Raw genomic sequence first — 20,814 nt, 5'->3', positions numbered from 1 at the left:
TGCAAAATAAAACTCCAAGAACTATTGGACATATTCAGATTATTTAGAGAAAGAAAGAGCTGATGCAAAGAATTTAGGAACCATGCCTCATTTCCTATTCCAAATAAATTCAGTAGCAAAAGTTGCTATTCAATTACATTTGCTGTTGAATGTGATCCTTAGAGCTACTTAAAATTCCATTTTCTAAATTATCATGCTACTGATCTCACAATTTAGATTGGTGTCTGGTGAGATTTGGGCCCCAACAGAATGTCCTGTTTACAAGAAAGCTTAATTAGCACTAGCATCTCTACACATTTAACAGAAGGGATCCCATTCCTCTTACATGGACAGTATTTGGTTGGTAGAAGTGTCTAAAAATTGTGTTACATTTTTGCTGACGCTTTCTTCTTAAGCAGCTTTAGCAGACTTCGCAATATCCTACCTGATAAAATTTACTTTGGCCAAAATTAATCAGTCAGCTTGATGTCCTAACATTTACTTTTCTCTTTTGTTGTTTGCAATGCTTCTTGGAACTGGGACAAATATCAGACGTGTGCTCATGTAAATCTGAGGTATGTACTATATAAATGAGGCCCCAGCTCCCGCTACGTAGCTACCATCTGAGCTGTATTCTTAGATCTCTATTTCTGAAAGGGATCAGTTTTCCTCAGGTGCCATGAAGGCACTAGTAGCTTTAATACTGCTTGTTCAGCTTCCAATTCACAAAGCTGTACCAGCAGCTCCCCCTGCTCCCTTGGGCTGTGATGACCCAGAATCTCAAGCAGCAGCTGAAGTTGCTGTGAATTATATTAATGGCCACAGTCATCATGGATACAAGTTTGCCTTGAACAGAATCGAGGATATCCGTGTGGTACCCCAGGTAAGTGAGGAGCTTGCAGGCAGAGCACTCTGCTCACATGGGGACGCCTGGAAATCACCAAGGGCCTGCAAGGGCTGTATCCTCACATGGGGAAATCAGCATGGCTCTGTTGATTTAAATGGGGCAAGGACACCTGGTAGCAGTGGAGAATCCAGGTCAGTGGAATGTATCTCTCAAAGAGCAGAACAGAGGGGGAGGGAGAAATGTTCAGATGTTTTTGTACAGTGCTAGAAAGAGCTCGGGTTACAAATGCAGCACGTTTGCTAGGGCAGATCATCCCAGGTGCTGATTTGTAAGCCCAGTATAGCTAATCTGGAGAAAAACTGAGGATAATCTTTGAGATGCAGGTAATTACTTATTGGCTAAACACATACCTATCAAAACTCCATGCTATTTGTGATGTTGTAGTAGGCATTAATTTTACCTAATGTCCCATTGAGCTACCAAGGAGTCTAAATGGAAATTACTGTGGCTTATTCTCCCACAGATCTATTGCCATCAATGAAGGCATCTAGAAAGGCCATAAAAAGGTCACAAATACAATGTATGTGCCAATTCAGAACATTTGATTCTCTTAAAACATGGAAAATAGTCAAACAATGACATGAGTGAAACTCCATAGCTGTTTTCTACTTGTTATGAAACAGAAGATGCCAAAAGATAAGTTTAGAAAAGACTACAACAGACATACATGAGATTAGAAGTGTGTCCAGAGTTGCCCATACAAAAACACTGGTGACACTGCTTTGCTCATATTAATGCTTTTACACTAAAATGACTTAATTGGTTTAAATGGAATCACTCATGATTTGATCAGAATCAATCTTGGACCTAGAGAACCCAAGGAACTGTGTCCTGTGTTACAGATGCAAATGAACTGGAACAATTCAGTGTAATTCCAATGCACTAAACAAGGCAGGTCAATGTTCACTGGGGTTTGTTTGGTATCTGGTTATAGAAACATGAAGTTTTTTTCATCAGAAAGCTGTTGATTTTTTTAAAAACTACCCAACAAAATAAAATTAAGTTAACTTAAGAGAACTGACTCACTTCATACAAGCTTGACTTTGCCAAATTTATGAGCCTGTTCCTTATTAGCAGGAATAAACTCAGTGTGATTATCTTGACTTACTCCAGATTTGGAGTCCTGTTCTTTTATAAAGTTAAAAGTAAAGACCTTTACATTTACTCTGCTGTATACCTGGAGCTACCCATGATAGTGAGCAACAGAGGAAGTGCAGCCCCAGGGAAGAAATCTGGTGATGTTTTGTGAAGAAATTACATCAATTCCAATGGTTTATTTTTTTTCCTTTCAGGGGCCAAATAATGACATCATATTTCTTGAACTTGACTTACTGGAGACCACGTGCCCTATTCTCAGCCCTACACCTCTTGCAAATTGCTCAGTGAGGAGCTTTGCAGAACATGTGAGTATCTGAACATTACCAGCTGGGTCCAAAGGTGCATGTTCAATATGTTGATGCCAAAGGCCAGGCTATCACCAGATTCCCAAGCTAATGTCATATCCTTGTAACAGCCTTTAACCACCCAACCACTTGTAACATCCTTGCTGACTTCACTGCCTTCATGTCGTGAAGGACTTCACTCCTGGATTTCTTTCATGTCCTGTTATCTGGAGAGGACAGATCTCTGCTAACATAACATCCCACACACAGTCCATGAATGCCTTGGGGCCTTCTACAGGGGCTCCAGATTCACTCAGCCCACATGTCATTGCCTCATTGCAAACCACAGACAGGGCAGGCTGTCAGTGTGTGCAAAAATACCCTTCCCTTGGCTACATGTGGGCTGTTACCTGCTGCAGTTCCACCAAGGCTTCTCTTCCTAGTTACAACTGCAGATGAGCTATTCCTTCAGACAGGGCTCTGCCTCTGAAGTACTGCTCAACTGGAATTTACTGGCCTCAGATATTTTGTTCTTATGCAAGTGTGATCCAGCTGTGAGACGCTTTCCTGACCAAAGCAGTGGAAATGTTGTCTGAGCCTGCTGTTTCTAGAATGGGGCCCAATTCACAGAGCTCACTAAATATGAATCATGATCTACCCCTGTATTCATCAGGGCTCAGATTCTATTTTCCATCGGGGGGGAGGTAACTCTAACTGTTCCCTCTTCCCAGTGACTCCAGCTTTGCCTTTGACATCTCCTCCCTACTGGATCATGTTGCTCACACAAGGCAGCACACTCTGCTGTTACCATGGCCACTGACCAGCTGAGATTAGTGAGAACATTATCAAAGAGCTCTGTGGAAGGTCTTAATTCATAAGTATTCATATTCTCTGCCCTATATGAGAGACAAACCTGTACTTAATGTCCACAATCCTGCTACCCTGGTATTTTTGATACTTTTGAGATCCAGATTTGGATCCAGATTCTGTAGCTCTGATCTGCCTTTTACAAAATCACAGACATCAGGACATGCCTAGCAGTGCCTTTGCCATCAGGCTGATGTTGCCAGGAATGGTCAGCCAGGATCTGTTCTTTTGAATTTAGTGGCCCTTTATCAGAAAATCCAACAATGTAACCCTTTGATTTTTGTCTCTCTCTAGGCAGTTGAGGGTGACTGTGATGTTAAACTGCAGAAGGTGGATGGGGTATTATCTGTACTTGCTAGCAAATGCCACTCACATGCAGGTAAAGGCTTTGTTCTGTAGATTTGAATCTAGAGGCTGGAGTATTTTTATAGCAGTGGTTACAGTTCAGTGGCTTTTCTGATTCTAAACTCCTGGGTATAAATATGGCATAAAGGACAACAGTTAATGGGTTTTCTAAATCCAGCCCTCTTTTCTGGTTTCATTCCCTTACAAACCCACTGTTTCTCTTTGCTCCTCTTTACTGTGACAACTAAGATACTATAAGACTAACTGGGGAGCAAGTCCCAGATTTGAGTCTTTTCAGTCAGCAGTTTAATCTTAAGAATTTGATTCCATGTTGGTCTGAGTTTACTTGCACTTGTTGGTCATCAGAGTGCCATTGGCAGATGCAGCTTCTTTACTAAATCCAGCATTTTCAATACTGCCATGGGAAAGCAGAATGTCTATTCTGCCTGCTCAGTGTGAGATCTCTTTGCTCTGTACAACATGTCTTCAGTACTACTGTCAAAACTGATGACTGAAATAACAAATGCAACTCCAATGAGGTAAAGTATCTTCATTTTTCTACCATTCCTTGTGTGAGCTGAAGCACCTTTTCACTGCTGTCACAGATTTCCAGAAAGAAAATTTTCTAAAAACTGAGTAAGAACATATAAAATGTGCTACTGAAGTCCACAGAAAGATTTGAATGGCCAAGTCGTGTGACACACTGCCATCTATAGCCTGCACTGGAAAAATTCCTGCCACTTTAATTTGGGACAGGCTTTTAAACAGTGCTTTGTGTTACTGAATAGGCCTATAATGCCTTTCTAAACAATTTGCAATCTGATCAAAACATGATCTATTCCTCCTGCAGACTCCAGTGAAGACATTCTCAAAGTCTGCCCTGACTGTCCACTGCTGGCAAGAATGAATGACACAGAGGTGTTAGAAACTGTGTCAGCTGCACTCAATGACTACAACAGCAAAACCACTGATTCTTACCTCAGACTCCTCGAGATTGGAAGAGCCAAAATACAGGTGATTTCTACAGCTATGTCTAGCCTTTCATGTAAACATAATATTTCATCTACAGTAATTGTGCATTGCTACCTAGTTATGTTTGCAAAAAGACACAATTTGCTTGCTCTAATTTGCCCTCCTGATTTGCTTTTAATTTCCCAACTATTATGTGTCATTTTAGCCACAGGATTCCCTTTCACTCCAGTGGGAGATGAAGCCACAACATTTGCTTTTTATCTTTTCTCAGCAGCTCTGCAGTTTCTGAGTGCAAAGTCAGTGAAACATTTTCCCTATTTTATCAGTATCACCCAGGGCACGTTGTTGTTACCGAGTTTGCTGTGGGTGCCACAAACTGCTCTGCACAAGAAGCTAAAGCCAACGTGGGAGCTTGTCAGCTGCTGCCTGAGGATCAGTCTGTGAGTATGGCAGACATCAGCCCCAGCTCCCCAGCTCTGAGGTGGAAAAGCAGCATCATGCTGGGATGTGCTTGCACTGGAGCAGGAATAGACCCCTGTGGGGATCAAAGTGCAAGAGATGTGTACCATCCTGATATGTTTTTCAATATGTCATTCTTAAAGCTATATCACACCTATCTCTTTTCTCTGAGGTATCTGGACTGAATTCTCATGGATTTGAATACATTTGAAAAAGGCTTGAGGACCAGAGACAGAATGTTTTCAATGAATAGACTATATATTATTGTTTGTTCTTAAAATGAGCACCTGAGAAAATCAGGCTCTTTGTACTGAACAGTTCACAGTCAAAAAAAAAACAACAAAAAAACCAAACAGACTGTTTCCCCCTCCTACAATTCCAGTGCACTCAGTTCTGATATATATGCTCTTGAGAATTATACTGTATACTTTACCATGTTAAAATTCTTCTATTTCTGATGAAACTGAGTCCTAAGCAGTTTTAGGGGGTGGGAGCTCTTTACCTAAATTCTTATATATTCTTTCCCTCCCTTATATCCAGACATACAAAAGATCTTACTATAGAAGAGCACAGGAGTTTCCCTTATTTGCTGCTTATGCATTTAAAGAGCTTTTTTTTTTAAGCCCAGCAGGCTAAAATGCAAGCACTTTACTGCTCAGATAGAACATGAGAACAAGTAGCCATTTCTAAATGTGCTGAAATTAAAAGTTCTGATGCAGCCTCCCTCTATTTTCTAACTATTTTCTCTTGACTGTGTTCTGCTTTGCCAGAATTTTGGTTTCTGCACAGCAGTGATGGTAAAAGCTCCCTCACAAGACCTTCAGGTGGATTGCCAGTTGTATGGACATCAGGTACCAGCTCCAGATACTCCCTTGCTTTCCTGGGTATCCTAGCCTACTGGTACTGCTACAAGGCATCATCTTGAGTTTACTTTTTCACTATAGACTGCATTAGCCACTTGTGATAACCTAACTTTGTATCCTAAAAGCCAAGGTAAGGTAGCTCCTGATTATCCTATGGATTTCTGTGCTGAGATTTAAGTCATGTCTGCCATCCATGCCTGACACAATTTGCCCTCTTGACCATCTGGGAGATTCACACGTCTGTCAGGGCAAAGGGAACCAAACTCTGCTCTGCTAAAGGGATGGGGCAGATAAATGTAAAACAGAAATCAGCATTGTGGGGCTGGAGGCTTTTAGTCCTTAGACATGACTGAAATCAGGGACCTTGTCCCTGCACTGCTGTAGCAAGGGGAGGGAAACGTGCACTCGACCTGAGTACTCTCCAGTATTTTAGCTCACATTTGGTCTCAGAAGGACTAGGTGGTTGTTGGATACTTCCTATGGACAACAGCTCTTGGTAGCTCAACAGTAATCAGCTGTCTAAGAGGTATATGAAAGAGAAAATGAGACAGCTGGTCTTGAATGTTTCACCAGCTGTGCAGGTGGCCCTGAAAGATCATATATCACAGAATTTGGTCCTGATGAATCATTGGCTATAAAAAATGTGTTCCTGGGTTCCTGTGCATGTGTTCCAATGCAAATCAGACTTCCTGATAGTCAGGAACATTTGAACTTGGGTTGCAGGCCTGCAGCTTTTAGGAGCAGGGTAACTAGTAAGGTATCAATTACCTGTACATCACAAACCCCAAACCCCTGAAAACCAACATGAGCTGTTTTTCTTTTCCAGCCTGGAGTTACCTACGCTCATCCAGGTCAAGACACATCAGCAGGACTGGCGCCCAGTGCTGTGGGTGTCACAAACCACAATCTTGGGCTTTTCCACAATAACCCTGTTGCATCTGAATCCAGCTCTTCAGAAATGTTCCGTTCCATGCTCCCAGCAAAACCAGTAGCAAAGAGAGCAGTTGCAGAGGCTGCTCAGCATGACAAAGTCCCTCGCCCTGTTGGCTTTGTGCCTCCTCCTCCTCCCTGCCCTGGGAGGATTCGCTATTTCGATATCTAGGCTGTGTTTCAGACATGCAATGCAGCCAAACTGAGGGATCAGTGCAGCAGCAACACACAGACCACAACATCAACTACAAATAGTTGAGAACACGTGACTCTCAGCCTGAATGAGTTTTACCCTCCAGAGGGCAGAGCTATGGTCAGGGTCTTGCAAAGACCTGCTCCAAAATATAGATTATTACAACATATAGCAGTAGTTTACTTTACATACAGGGATTCTCTAGTTAAAATACAGAAAACATTGTTTCAGTGAAACTGTTGTAAGAGCTATACAACAGTTGTAGCTTTGTGATAGAAACACCACCTGAAAGGTTAGTTCACAATAAAATGTTCAAAGCTTTGCTACCTTCTATCTGTATATATTTTCATTTAGTTGTCAAGTATCTCCTTCACAGCATTATGAGTCATATTCTGGGCTTGATTTCAAAAACACTAAGCTCCTGCACTTCTCATCAGCTTCACTGGGATGTGTGGGTGCTGAGCACTGCGGAAAATCAGGTCAGTCCTCTCTTTTGATCACACACCAATAGCACTAAAAAAGTGGCAGGAAAAAAAGTACTTTTCCCTTCCACCTATAATGTTTCCTACCATGTACCTACTTTTGATATCCACCAGAAGTACCTCAAAACTTTTGGACGTGGCACAAGAGCATCCATGTCTATGAAAAGAACAGAGTCAGGACACAGTGATTGCTGGCAGGCTGAAAGCATCAATCCCTGCAGCCAAATGCATGTGCATTGTCTGCCTGCCAGCAGACACACAGGTGCAGTGCAGTCGTGGGGTCCTGCACAATCTGTGTGCATATGAGGAAATGCCAGTTCAAGGGAATAAAAAGTATATGACTGGCATGTATCTCATATAACAGGACCCTGACAGTGATGGCAATTTACCATTGTCCTAGCAGTCAAATCTTCCTTGAATTTCTGGCACATGTTAGAGGCAGAATCTATTCTAGGTAGAGAATTAATAAGGGGCTGGGGCCAGAAGGATCTTTACTGCCAGCCAGACTGGAATTCTGCAGGCCCTGGGGAGCAGTCTCAAAGACAGTCATGAATGTTTAACCAGGAACAGCACTTGCTACAAGATAATTATCATGCAGGCAGCAAAAAATTGCAGAACACATGTCATTTCTGAACTCTTTCAAATAACCTGTCCTGTTCTCCCAGGTACAACCATCCAGTACTCAGTAAGCAACACAACTAACACTTGCTCTTGGTGATAGTGCAACAGCTCACAATACAGAGAGGTTCTGCTCTGCTGTGCCAGTGGGGAAGGGAAAAGTCATTGGCACTTGCACCAGTGCTTCAGCTGGGTGTGTGAAGAAAGAAAAACCAGCCCAGACTCTATGAACCACAGCCTGATGTGATGGCAGCACACTGAGGGCAAGCTCTCCTGTGAAGGTAGCTGCTCTCACATTCCAGCAAATGCTGAGTTTTGCAGGAAGTGTGGTGTGGGCAATTGCACCAGGCACAGCCAGTCAGTGGCTCAGGGAGTTTTTGCTCCTCTGTAAAGCAGTGGCTCCAGTATAACCTGCATGCAGCCATTTCTTCAAAAAGTGCTAGTATTAAGCTGTAGAAATCTCTTAATGCAGTAAGATAGGAGGTCTTCCTATCTCACTGCATGAGACACAGCACAGGATTTAATGAAACTGCAGCTATTGAGTTTTGGATCCCTGTGACACCAGATACATGAGACTTTTCAAAACTAGGAATCATCATTACTTAACTATAGATATTGTCTTCTATATAATGAAATAGGAACTAATTAATAGAACAGACAGTGTTTTCCAGGCTTAGAAAAATTTCTGATGGTAGAATGAATGTTTATAGAAGGGATCCCTACCTATGGGGATCCCTGAAATCCAGAAATGCTGCATTTTCTTGTTGCCTTTTCAAACCACATAAAGCAAAGATATATAGCAGAAACATCTGCAGGCTCCATACTTCACAGATGTTCTCCTATAGCTGGTGAAACCAATCCCTTTTTTTCTAAAACAGGAAGAAAAAAAATTTCTGTGTACATTCCACTTTGGTAGCCGTACTTCTTCTTTCTCCTTAGCACTTGTCCTCTTAAGGACACATTGTGCCCCTTTACAGATCTGTTTTCCATGACTGCTTTGAAGCAATCACTTTGTCTCCCACCAGTATAGCCCCATTTTCATGCACCTAGGCCTTAGTAACAGAGTCAGTATTTAATAATCAATTCTCTGGGCAATGAGACATATGAAATGGTGGTAGATGAAATACAAATGCCTCCTCCCTTGAAATGCAGCATGAAGAGTTTTGCCTGGTCTGCATCACTGGCAGACAATGTTTTTCAGATTTTTCAGACCCTGTTTTGCAAAAGTTCATGTACTTCATGTGCTGCTTTGGCTGAACATGCTCGGATTTCCCAGCTGTGTCCATGTTTTGAGGTCAGCTACTTCAACAGAGAAATTTTTCCTTTCCAGCCAGAGGAAGAGTACAAAGAGCAGAGTCAGGGATATAACAATCCCCTATTATAAGAAGCACCGACACAGCCAGCACTAACTGGCACCCATCTCCATAGAAATGCCATGCACTGTAAGGATAAAGAAAATGAGTTATTATCCCTTAGCCGCAGGGGAAGCAGCCCCAGGCACAAGGAACAATGGGAGCGAGTCTGCATTGCTGCTGCTGCGGTTCCTGTACCATGGCTACAGCAGTGCTTCCCAACATTGAGCCCTTGTCTCCCCTCCCTCGGGGACACAGTCTGTGCATTATCCCTCACCCAACACGAGAGGGGCTCACTCCAGCAGCCATGTGCCCCTCCTGCCCTGCTAGTGGGGTTTTGCACCTCTGCCACCAAGCAATGTCTTCTCAGAGGAGTTTCAGCTCCAGTGCTGCTGCAGCTCTTCTGGCTGTATCTATAATCCCAGCTTTCTGTGCACATTCCCTGGGACACATTCTGCTGTCTCCAGATGCTTTAAACATTTCTGGACTCAGATTCTTTACACAGCCAGTAAAAAAAGTGACAATATAGAAATCTTTAACTACTCCAAACATCACAGTAACATTGAAGAGGCAATTATGCCCTTCACTTGCATTTTTTCTTCCTCATTCAACAGAACTTTCAAAACTAAAGGTACTGGATGTCCTCCAGCAGAAAGCTGCAATCACAGAGTCCCATGACAAAAAATAAGAGCCAGGGACATGGTAACCCAGCTTCTGGTATCCTTCAAGGTGAAATGCTGCAGAGTTGCCCCTTAGTAGAAAACCAGTGACATTCACCAGGATCCTCCTCAAGTAATGGTCCCTGTCACTTCTCCAGATCTTCAAGATAGAAGCTACTTGTAAAGTTATTCCCTCTTGTCTCCAGCATGGAGTTCCTGACAGGTTATTCACAAGGCACACTGCTGTCATTTCAAACTAAAGTTTCTCTGGGAAGAATTTGCCATGACCCTCGAGGGGTGTCAATGCCTCCAGGGCTAAGGGGTAGCATTCAACTGTAGGTATCCAGATGAGTGGAAATGCTCACAGAATGAATCCAAACTGAGCTTCCTATCACAACCAAACTGACTGCATATATTAGAGTCAATATATTTGTTTAAAACTGTCATTTAACAAATAGAAATTGCAAAATCAGTCAACCTTGTGGCATTTACCATTTTCTGTTCAAATTACTGAGACCTTTGTCTTTGTTTCATTTGGCAGAAGAACTGGATCACTGACAGAACAGAATTGGAGCCAGACCTGTTCTGCACATAGATTTATTCAAGCAAATCTGGTTTCTTAAGGAAGCAGCTTTGTATGTGTATTCTTATCCCTTGCCATGAGGTCAAAATTGCATGATCTGCCCAGTGAAGTCCAAATTAGAGACAGAAAGCCAGGGGGAAAAAGTGCTGTCTGGTCTCAGAGGGAGCAACAACACTTCTGTAAAACCTTGTAATCATTGACTTAGTGTTTACTGTTGCAGCTGTAGGTTTAAAGGTGATGGTCATTCTGTAATAAAAAGGGGGCACAAGTTTATAAAGAGACACAGCTCCAACATAAAGGTCTGTTATCTCACTCAGGTCTCAGCCCCTCCATCCTGACTCAGCACCCTGATCTGCAGCACTGGTTCTCTAAGCAGAATGGCTTGGCTTGCTTGGGTGCTCTTTGGCATGCAGGTGCTTTGCTCCTGCACTGCTGCCCCCCCAGCCCCAGGGGCAGGGGCTGCCCTGCTGTGCCCCCGCTGCGATGACGCCGCAGTGGAGGCGGCTGCAGACCTGGCTCTGCGCCACATCAACGCTGACCGAGAGGAGGGCTACGTGCTCAGCCTCTACAGGATCGTCAGCGCCCGAGAGCAGCCCCAGGTAAGTCACCCTCTTGCTCAGTATGTGCTCCTCCCCATGTCTATTTCTCAGAAATATCTATTTGAATGAGGAAATATTTCCAAAGGCTAATGCAAAGCTCTATTCACAGGACTCCAGAGGCCATGTCAACTTTATGCACAGACTAGAAATGATTTCATCACACTGTGGGCAATTAGAGAGCAAATCTCAGTCATGACTCTCTGCTGCAGGCCCTTGGAATAGCTCCAGGCATCAGTTCAAATTTGATATGAAACACCACTACTCTGATTTAATTTCATTTTACACCTTCCTCCCGCTGCCTTGAGCAGTTGGAGTGCAAAGGCTAGTAAGTCATAGTGTGTTTTGCACAAAAGATATGAGCACTAACAGGTGTAAACACATCCTGCTTGGGACCAAGGAATTCCTTTACAGACCTCTAAAAGATGACTCATTCTCCAGAAGAAACCTGAAACCAGTTCAAGGGCAAAAATACACTGGAAATACCTACAGAATATCACTCACATTTCCTCGAGTATCGTATTTCTCTGTGTGCGCTTAATTTATGACAATTTTGTGCTACAATAACTGAATCTATTGGCACTAACCAGGGACAGCCTGAAATGAATTCACAAGGGCCTGCAGCAGATTAGGCACTATGGAAGCCTGCTGCTAGCATTCCCTGCAATGCTGCTCACTTCCCATAAGCTTACCTTGCCTGAAAGGCTGAGTTCAGAACACTAAAGAAAATTAGGCTCGTTGCCAGATGCTTAAAGATCTGTGCTGGCAAGGATATGACACTTCTTCCTGCTGCTCTTACAAGGACATGGCTCCTGCAGACACACTGTGGACTCCAGCAACCCGAGATCTCACAGCTAAAGATGCTCTGCTGTGGTTTGCACTGTGTGCTCTATATTGCCTTGCTCAGGTGACAGAATGTGCCCACTGAGCAGCTGGATCAGGTCTCTTCAGAATTTTTCCACATGATGCAGGTGAGCTGGCCCAGAATCCACATCAGCAGGCAGGGAGTTAGCTGCTCAGACCCCTTCCTGGGGCTATTTCATGGAGTTTGGTACTCAGCCCTCCTCCTGGGGCAATTTCCTATTGACAATAATTAGAGCCCCCTATGAGCACCCTAGAGTGCAGCATGGTAGGTGCAGACATGCTGTAAACCACCTCAGTTATCTCCCTACTTCTCCCTTCACCTCTGCCAAAGATATCTCAACACTGGAGAATTTTGGTCCTTGGTTGTGATTTGTCTGTCACTCAATTTCCTAAAGACAACTCATTGCTTTAGAGCAAGAATACTTTGTTTATCTGAGGGTTAAATTTACTTATTTACTTTTATGATTTCTTTTTTTTTTCATCTATTATTGTATCCTGTAAATAAGATGTTTCAAGTCATTGCAATAACAAACTAGACATTCTAAGCCCTTTGTCCCATGGTTGCTGCTGCTGGGACTGAGTACATAAGGAGCAGTCAGCAATGCCAAGGGGTTCATGGACAGTAACAGCCTTATGGCACCTCCCATTCCTCTCAAAAAATTAAGAAATTTTTTTTTTCTCTGTGCACCAGTCAGTGGTCCTTCCTCTCACTTTCTTAAGTAGTACTGAGGATAAAAAATTTTCAAAGTTACTTCAAATTCAAATCTGCCCTTAAGCAACCTGTGGTTCAGGTTTGCTCTAATTGAAACTAATGAGCCATCTGCTATTAACTTATATGCAAGTAGGACAGAGCTTGCTTTCATACAAGATACTAATGATTAGCTTCACTGATGGGCACTTAACCAAAATTACAAAACATGCCCAAATATTTTATTTCTTTCCCTTGCACCAGGTCACCCTGCTGCCACATCTCCTCTGGCTCCCTGGCTGCCCAGCACACATTGCAGCCTGGCACCAGCAGTGCTGAGGGAGGGATCCTTTTGGCAATGGAAAGAGATACAACTTTTTATTCAAAACTAAGCAGATATCAAAAGGCCCTTGCATAACAGTCTTGTAATGAAAATTAAAATAAGGATGATTAAAATTTTCAGTGATCTGCTGAGCTCTGAATAAGCCCCAAATTATCCTTTCCCTGGGGGTGAATGATACATACAGAAGCAGGTAGACCAAAAGATGTGTAGATTTTGTAATAAACCTATCTGCTTATTAGAGCTGCTATTATACAAGAGACCTATAGGCAAGGGTTTGGTCTGCACTGGATGCATTTAGTATTTCTAAGATCACCAGTCTTTATAATCAATATTCATGATTCAGCTGAGAAAACCCATCTAACACCAAACACATTTGATTATAAGAAGATTTCTTTAATGAGGTATTCGTGTCCTTTTGCCTCCAGAATACCTTAACAACCAGTTTGAAAGCTCAAGTCACCAATTCCAAATATAAGACTCCTTAAAGATGCACATTTTTCTTGGCTATTTCTTCTTCATGTGGATAGTCTTAGTGATGGCTTTTTTCTTATAGAAGTCAAATGTAAAGTTACAAACTTGTACCAAATGCTGCACTACTCCAAAACACATTTTCAGCAAATAGCAAATACTCTTTGACTGATCTTACTGTGTGTTTACTGATTTAAGCTGTATTAGCTATCATATTAAAGAGAATTATCATCATGGTATTTAGATATCTTGTACATAGACAGAAAATGATGATTAGTCCCTTCCACAGAAGGATCTCTGCAGCCAGGTGTGGGGATATTGCTGTGCCACTGCACAAACAGCACTGCTGCACCTCAGTGTCACTCTTTGTCAAAATAACTTTTGATCTTTCCACAGCCTTCAAAATGAAACTTATAACTAAACCTCAGGATTAGTGTAAGCAAGTTCTGAGATCTCAGTGCAAGGCATTACCAGATCACTTCATAGAACACTTAGGGAAAAAAAAAGTTAATATGAAAATACAAAAAATAGTAGAAAGCATGAGAAGCTGCATATATAAGAATAGAACTAAGAGACAATGCTAACAAAGCATTTTCATAATTCTTTTTATTTATTTTCATTTTGCCCTTTCAAATTTAAAGGGTTTAGTATTACTAGTATCCATGTAGAGTTCACATACAATTACCATCCCTCAGATCTCTATAGATGTGATCAGAGTGGTTTGCATCTCTCAGTCTGCTCAGAACTCCAGAGCAGACACCACTTTGTGGTTTTCTAAACACTATGAAGACAAAAAAGTCAGCAGTGCTCCAGCTTCATAGGCCCTATGGACTGGTATTTAGTCACTGTTAAAGAGAGGCCAAAACTAAAGCCAAAATGACACAGATGTCAGCCCCAGACTTCCACAAGACTGCCACCCCATTTGGTGCTTTCTCCACAAACCAGTGACATCAAGCAGGGATGAATGAACACTGCTGTCACTCAGTTTGGTTTTTCTCCCCCTTCAGCAAAGACATAATCTCAGTCTAAACACACAGCTAACGCTCACATCTAAGTTCTTTAGGTTGTATAAATGACAGCTGCCCTCTTTCCAGCTTTCCACTAAGGATATAAATAAAACATGATCCAACTAAGCGGTATCCTTGATAAACATGCTGGAAAGGTGCTTACCCATGTCTAGTGTGGAGGCAGAATGAGGAGCTGCACCATGCAGCAGCTCATCCTCCTGCACTGCATGATGTAAGCACTAGATATATGGAACTGTATTTTTAGTCCTTGTACTTCCTGCCTGGAAAGATGAGCCTGAATTGCTTTGTGCTGCAGTGAACTGAATAAAGGTTTCTGGACTTAAGCCCAGGTCAGAAGTCAAGCACTGGACTGAAGCTTTAAGTGAGTCTGAGACATCCCTGTGACCCTGCAAGGTCTCTCACAGAACTCCCTGATAGCTGAGATAATATCTAAGCTTCTCTATCAACACAGCCTTTGCCTCTTTACAGCAGGTGAGAGCATCCACACTTGAAGAAGACACTGCCCTAAGAAATAAGATATTTCTCTTTCTAATGCCTGCTGGGAATGTTCCATGTTAGCAGTTTTTTATTAGTTGTGGTATTTACAATCTCATTCTTATTTAAGGCAAAATACCAACCTTTCAAATCTGATAATAAAATGCAGTTGACAGTGAAAACATCAACATGTTTAGTCTTTATTCTTGGGTTCTGGTTGGTACCAGAAACAGAAGAATAAAACTGACCAAAGGATTGTTCTTTATATACAGCTGGCTAGCTGCATGACCAAGCCTGTTCTAACAGGATCTGAATTTCACCTGATTTGCCACTTTTGTCACAGAGAGTGTTCAGTTCTCAGGATATCTCTGCATTCCATCTGTGTGTTTTCCGTTTTTTCATCTCTCCTTTTTATGAGTCCCTACTTTGATACAAAACTGGGATGTGACCCTTTTGTTTCTTGTTTTCAGGAGATCACTGGTTCTGTCTTCTATCTCATCTTGGATGTAGTAGATACTGAGTGCCATGTACTCAGCAAAAAGTTGTGGAAGAACTGTAATCTCAGATCTGCTCATTCAACTGTAAGGATTTTATTTTTCTATTTAATCTCGCATATGATGACTTACTCAGGTACTACTGATGACTGCAAAACCCCTACACTTGGATTTTTAGAGGGCAACAAAAAAAGCTTAGAAAAAAAAATCAAAGCCCATTTTATAATATCCACAATTTTACTCTGTACCTTCTAGTCAGTTTATAGACTGGTAAGATTTATTTGAAAAAGTGAAAATTAAAAGAAAGTTTTTGGCCAGAGCTAATAAAGAGACCAAACTAAATAGCCATGCTAGGACACTATTTAGAATAATGGTTTACTTTTTATAGCAACAGTATAAGAGTTTATTTTAAAGACAGCTTGTCAAGGAGGGAATAAAAGAATCACACTTTTATATAACATGTGAATTTTGGTTTAGTTTAATTCCACTTTGATTCTGACAACTTTGCAAAAATTGCACTGAAATAGGAGAAAAGGGAAAGCTCAGCAAGATAAGCTGAAAAGACAGAAACTGGTCCAACACTGTTGCTACAGGTGACCAAAACTGCTCTGAAGAACTGAAAAAACTCTTAGAAAATGAAGAATGATAAGAAAAAAGGTTCACATATATATATAAAAGTTATGATTAAATTTTCCTGGACTGCTTCTAAGGCAAATCAATTTTAACTTTTCAATGAAAAACTAGAAAAAAATAAAAAGAATTCTGCTCACTTCTCATTACAGTGTTTTCAGCAGAAAAAGGGCACAAAGACTATATGGTTTATATGCCTTCAGTGAAGCCAAGAAATGCATGTCCAGAGGCCTTGAGCACACATGCAGGAATATCTAAGAAGCCCTCAGAAAATATTTTTTGGCCATAAAGTAAGATTTTTTTGTGTGCAAGGATGACCCTACTATGCCACAAAACTGATTTATGGTCCTTCCTACCACTCTCCCTATGATCATAGGGAAAAGAGGGAAGGTGGAAGACAGGTGACTGGATCCAGACACTCTGAATTATCTGTGGGTTTAAACTCTCTGAGTTCCAGACATAGAGCCAGCCCAGGACAGGGACCCAGGAGCACTCTGTGACACTTGGGCACTTCTCAGCTGCCAGAAGAGTGGCCCTGGGCAGGCCACCCAGCAGTTAAGCACTGCATCTCTATAGATCAGAATCACCAGGGGATGAGCTGTCCTTTTGTTTTTAAATTAGATGCTTGGAAATGTGCTTCATTGTCATTTAAGTATCAACAAAACTTTTGTATTGAAAAGAATTCCATAATTACAAGAAGAAAATGAACCACTCCTGTCTAGTTACTAGATGATGAATAAAGAGTGCAATATTAATTGTTTCTAAATGTTTATGTTGTTTTAGGTTTACGGTCAATGCAAAGCAATTATCTATATAAATCAGGCAAGAAATATTGCTCATCTGAATACTTATGAGTGCACTTTACAACCAGGTATGTCTTTAAAATACTCTTTATAAGAGAACTGGAAAAATTCTTTGCCAAATAGCATTACTTTAAATTTTAAATGTAATTATGGCTGCAGTATCTCCATTAGCTTCAGCTGCCCTGATTTTCTCAAGTCAGTGATCATAAGGCCAGGGAGGTAATGCAGCTCAAAAGAGTTCAGTAATAACTGTTTTAACCTCTGGGACACTCAGCAGAGCCTCTATATGGGCTTTTACCCTCTGAACTGAAAAAAAAAAAAACAAACAGTTTGTGAAAAGGCAAGGAAAAACAGCAAGCCCACTGTCAATAGGTTGAATGTTTCCTTCGGTGTCTGCTTCCACTGCAACATTTTTATGGGTCTGTAAATACATAAAGATTCAAAATTATTGAGGGGTGCAAACCACAAATATCTTACTCTAGGGGAGTGGAGGACAAGTGGACAGGGTTGGGAGCATAGATGCATTTACAGTGACCTACGCTGTCAACATGCTTTTCTGGTTATGTCTTCTCTAACAACACTGTTGTGTTTGAATAAAAAGTTCCAGGCAAATATATTTGGTCAATATGTCCCGACTGCCCCATTGATGATTCTCCAACCAAGCCTCAATACTTGGAGGCTGCTGCCCGAAGCCTTGCCAAGTTCAATGCAGAGAGTGAACAAACTCATTACTTCTCTGTCCTCAATGTCACAAGAGCTTCAATGCAGGTAAGCCAAGGCTCATCTGACTTGATTTATCCCTCAAGAATCCTTCTATTCAGAATACTCCTGATTTCTGTGATCCAAGACTCTGATTCCATTTCTTGCAAAAAGAAATGCAGAAGTCAAGACATAGACTTGCTTCCAAAGTTCAGAAAAGCTTCAATGTTAACTCTTCTTCCACCACCATGAATTCACATTTCTATTCCTTAATAGAAAGTATTTAATAAAGTCAAGTCATACCTTCCAACTCATATCTGTAATTCACTGAATGAATATAAGCATGGTTTAGAACTAATTTTAGACTAACAGAGAGCTCATGATCTCATGGCAAAATCCTCTTTGTTTACCACAGTATTACCTCGTCTCTCTAAAATTCAGTATGTGTAGATAGCAAAGTGGTTTTTCTTGTTTGTCTAAACTGTCAGATATTACTACAATATACAATGTAATCACTTCCATTTTCTAACCCAAATTTCAGAAATAGTAAAATGATTCTGTTCATTAAAACAATCAGAAATTGTCAACAAGACACTGAACAGGATCTCTGGCTATGTAGTTCTATGTGGATGCTAATTTCTGACAAAATCTAAACCCATTTCCACTATGCCAATCCATGAGTTATTAAGATTGTGCATATATAAGAAGTAAAAAATGACCAGACAATAAAGCAGTACTGGCAAAAAATTCACTGTAACACAACAAACAGTAATGTCCAAGTATCACCTGCTCCTTCCATAGCAGGAGTTTTTAATATATTTCAAGGTCAGTAGAAATTCTTTATTCTTCCTGACACATGCACAAGTTCTAATTGCCACTGGCCTCTCATTTACAGTGGGTCGTTGGTCCTGCACATTTTGTGGAGTTTTTAATTCAGGAGACATCTTGCTCCAAAGATGACACGGTTGCTGACATCTCAATGTGTGAGCCACTTCCACCAGAAGTAGCTGTAAGTACTTTTCCTTGTACACCAGTTTTCCATGAACACCAGTTTTCCAGATACTATGATGCCTCAGCAAATATTTAGTATTTATCTCCTTGGCTCTTTGCAGACAAGAACCAAGAGTCACAGTCGTCTTTTTACGGATCATAACTCTATAGTGTTTTTCAAGGCTACAGATTGCTTTAGAATAGAGAAATATTTCAGCAAAACTTCTGAATTCTTACCAGAAGTCCATAAGCAAAGAAAACAAAAAAATACCATTCAAAAAAGGTGGAGTAGCAATCACCTTACAAAACTGAATGAGTCTAAAGGATTTCTCCCAAAGAAACAGACATAGACCATAATTCACTAACAATGCATGAAGAGTACACTCATACTACAATCAGGTCAGCTAGTAAAACATTTAGGAACTAAAGAAAAAATTGTAAGATAAACTGGAAGACTAAACAAGCATGTTGTCAAGAGGTAACATTTCAAGTCACATCTTAAGTGAGATCCAAGCCATGATACCTATAGATGTATATACCTATAGACAACTACTAGAAACAGCATTTTTTTCACAGTTTCTTTCACTAGTATGGCATGAAATTGATTCTGTGTGGAAAATTATACTATGTTCTACACACAACTTGCCTTTATAGGGATATTCTGCTGCATGAGAACTGAAGCAAGCTGTTGTAGTTTGGCCTTAAGTAGTCAGCTTAGTTTTGCTATTGTGTTACCTAACCCTCCTTTGCAAATACAAGGCCTTTATCAAAACACTGCCTGCCTTTGTGAGGTTGCCAATCCCAAAATAAAAATTTGCCCAAGCTGTTTATCCCTACAAATACACTTAGAAGCTATAATATTCAGCCTTTCATAATCACTTATTTTACAAGATAGGAGCTTAGTATCAGGGCTCCATGTGAAAAAATGCTTGTATTTTCTTCTTACAGAAAATCGGTTTTTGCAAAGGCTCTGTAGTAAACGGCCATGTGGAACAGTTTGTCACAATATCCTGTGAAATCTACAGTCAGCAGGTATTTCTTAATCTAATCTTAATATTGCAAGAGTAATACTCCTTTACAAAACAAGTATTGAACTTTTGAAAGCCTAGCCATTTTTAAGTTTTCTTATTCACAAAGATGTGCTTCAAGAAAGTGATAAGGCCAGATCAGGAAGAAATCTCTCTTGTGATAAAACCAGCTGTTGTTTGGTGGACAAAAAGGCAGTAGAGTGAGTATAGAGACAATCCTGCAGAATGTGTTCAGAATGATCTACAATGAAATTGTAAATCACAAAGGGAATGCAAGGGGATATTACTGTAGTTACCCAAGTTCCATGCACCCATCTCCACTGGCACAAGATGTAGTTACATCCATTTATACTTTGAGCTTCTGTTCTGTAGCTGGTCTTGGAGGACTAGAAATCCTTAGTGTGAAGGGTAATCTACATATCTGAAGGAATTTGGAACTGCTTCAGTTTAGATAATGCTTAATCCTTGTTATTTAGGAACCTGCCACTGAAGAGGAAAACCAGGAAGCCAATCAGACACCTGGTAAATCCACGCAGGATCAACAGGCCTCCCCTTCAGATGACAATTCTTTTTCCCCACACCTGGAAAAAACAGTGGGCTGGGTTAAAATTCTACCCCCTTCAAATGAGGACATCACTTTCCATAGCCTACGAGAAAGTCAAAATGAACATAAAGACAGAAAGCCAGTTCCTCCTAAGGCTGTAGAATCTGCCCACAGGTGTGATGGAGAAAATACTCAAGTAAACAAACCAGACTTGACCAAACCAGTCACTGGACCAGTTTTTCTCCCTTTTCCTGAAGAACCTTCTCCATCAGATTCATGTCCAGGAGAAGCAAAGCATCCAGAAGGCATCCTCCATCCTTTGATTACTAGAAAGCCAGCCACAGTCTAGCCAGCACCGAAGCGCCTCACCTATCTGTAACAAAATAACAGCAAAATGGCAACATGGTTTTCAATTTGTGCAACACCTTCAAATAAAAAAAGAGTTTGATACAGTGTTCACCTTTGGAATTTTCAGTTTTATGAAAGCACAAGAACAGATTGGGAAAAGAAATTTAACAGAGGCATTTTCCAGCTACAGTATTTGGCTTTTAATTCTCAAATTCTCCCCATCAAG

The 20,814-nt window shown here is 41.0% G+C and overlaps 2 protein-coding genes across 2 annotated transcripts; both read left to right on the top strand.

Annotated features, from left to right (window-relative positions):
• The first annotated feature begins 593 nt into the window (after positions 1 to 593).
• On the top strand, positions 594 to 7,228 carry AHSG (alpha 2-HS glycoprotein). The gene is made up of 7 exons (XM_058031005.1): positions 594 to 862; positions 2,179 to 2,289; positions 3,430 to 3,514; positions 4,331 to 4,494; positions 4,779 to 4,892; positions 5,682 to 5,762; positions 6,601 to 7,228. The coding sequence occupies exons 1-7, from the start codon at positions 659 to 661 to the stop codon at positions 6,874 to 6,876; spliced, it is 1,035 nt and encodes a 344-aa protein (XP_057886988.1). The 5' UTR covers positions 594 to 658; the 3' UTR covers positions 6,877 to 7,228.
• Positions 7,229 to 10,968: 3,740 nt separating this feature from the next.
• FETUB (fetuin B) lies at positions 10,969 to 20,695 on the top strand. Its single transcript, XM_058031258.1, has 7 exons — positions 10,969 to 11,190; positions 15,523 to 15,633; positions 16,960 to 17,047; positions 17,581 to 17,747; positions 18,574 to 18,687; positions 19,617 to 19,700; positions 20,173 to 20,695. The coding sequence occupies exons 1-7, from the start codon at positions 10,969 to 10,971 to the stop codon at positions 20,587 to 20,589; spliced, it is 1,203 nt and encodes a 400-aa protein (XP_057887241.1). The 3' UTR covers positions 20,590 to 20,695.
• Positions 20,696 to 20,814: the final 119 nt, after the last annotated feature.

Source organism: Melospiza georgiana, chromosome 10 (assembly GCF_028018845.1).
Source record: "Melospiza georgiana isolate bMelGeo1 chromosome 10, bMelGeo1.pri, whole genome shotgun sequence".
NCBI classification, from domain to species: Eukaryota; Metazoa; Chordata; class Aves; order Passeriformes; family Passerellidae; genus Melospiza; species Melospiza georgiana.
This window is presented reverse-complemented; position numbering and strand designations above follow the sequence as displayed.

What these genes read in the sequence shown, in the direction of transcription:
- AHSG (XM_058031005.1), top strand. Translation starts at nt 659, where the DNA reads ATGAAGGCACTAGTAGCTTTAATACTGCTTGTTCAGCTTCCAATTCAC. An exon ending in CAAATGCCACTCACATGCAG is followed by an intron (nt 3,515 to 4,330) that starts GTAAAGGCTTTG and finishes TTCCTCCTGCAG; the next exon opens with ACTCCAGTGAAGACATTCTC. An exon ending in TTGGAAGAGCCAAAATACAG is followed by an intron (nt 4,495 to 4,778) that starts GTGATTTCTACA and finishes CTATTTTATCAG; the next exon opens with TATCACCCAGGGCACGTTGT.
- FETUB (XM_058031258.1), top strand. Translation starts at nt 10,969, where the DNA reads ATGGCTTGGCTTGCTTGGGTGCTCTTTGGCATGCAGGTGCTTTGCTCC. An exon ending in GCGCCCGAGAGCAGCCCCAG is followed by an intron (nt 11,191 to 15,522) that starts GTAAGTCACCCT and finishes TCTTGTTTTCAG; the next exon opens with GAGATCACTGGTTCTGTCTT. An exon ending in CACTTCCACCAGAAGTAGCT is followed by an intron (nt 18,688 to 19,616) that starts GTAAGTACTTTT and finishes TTCTTCTTACAG; the next exon opens with AAAATCGGTTTTTGCAAAGG.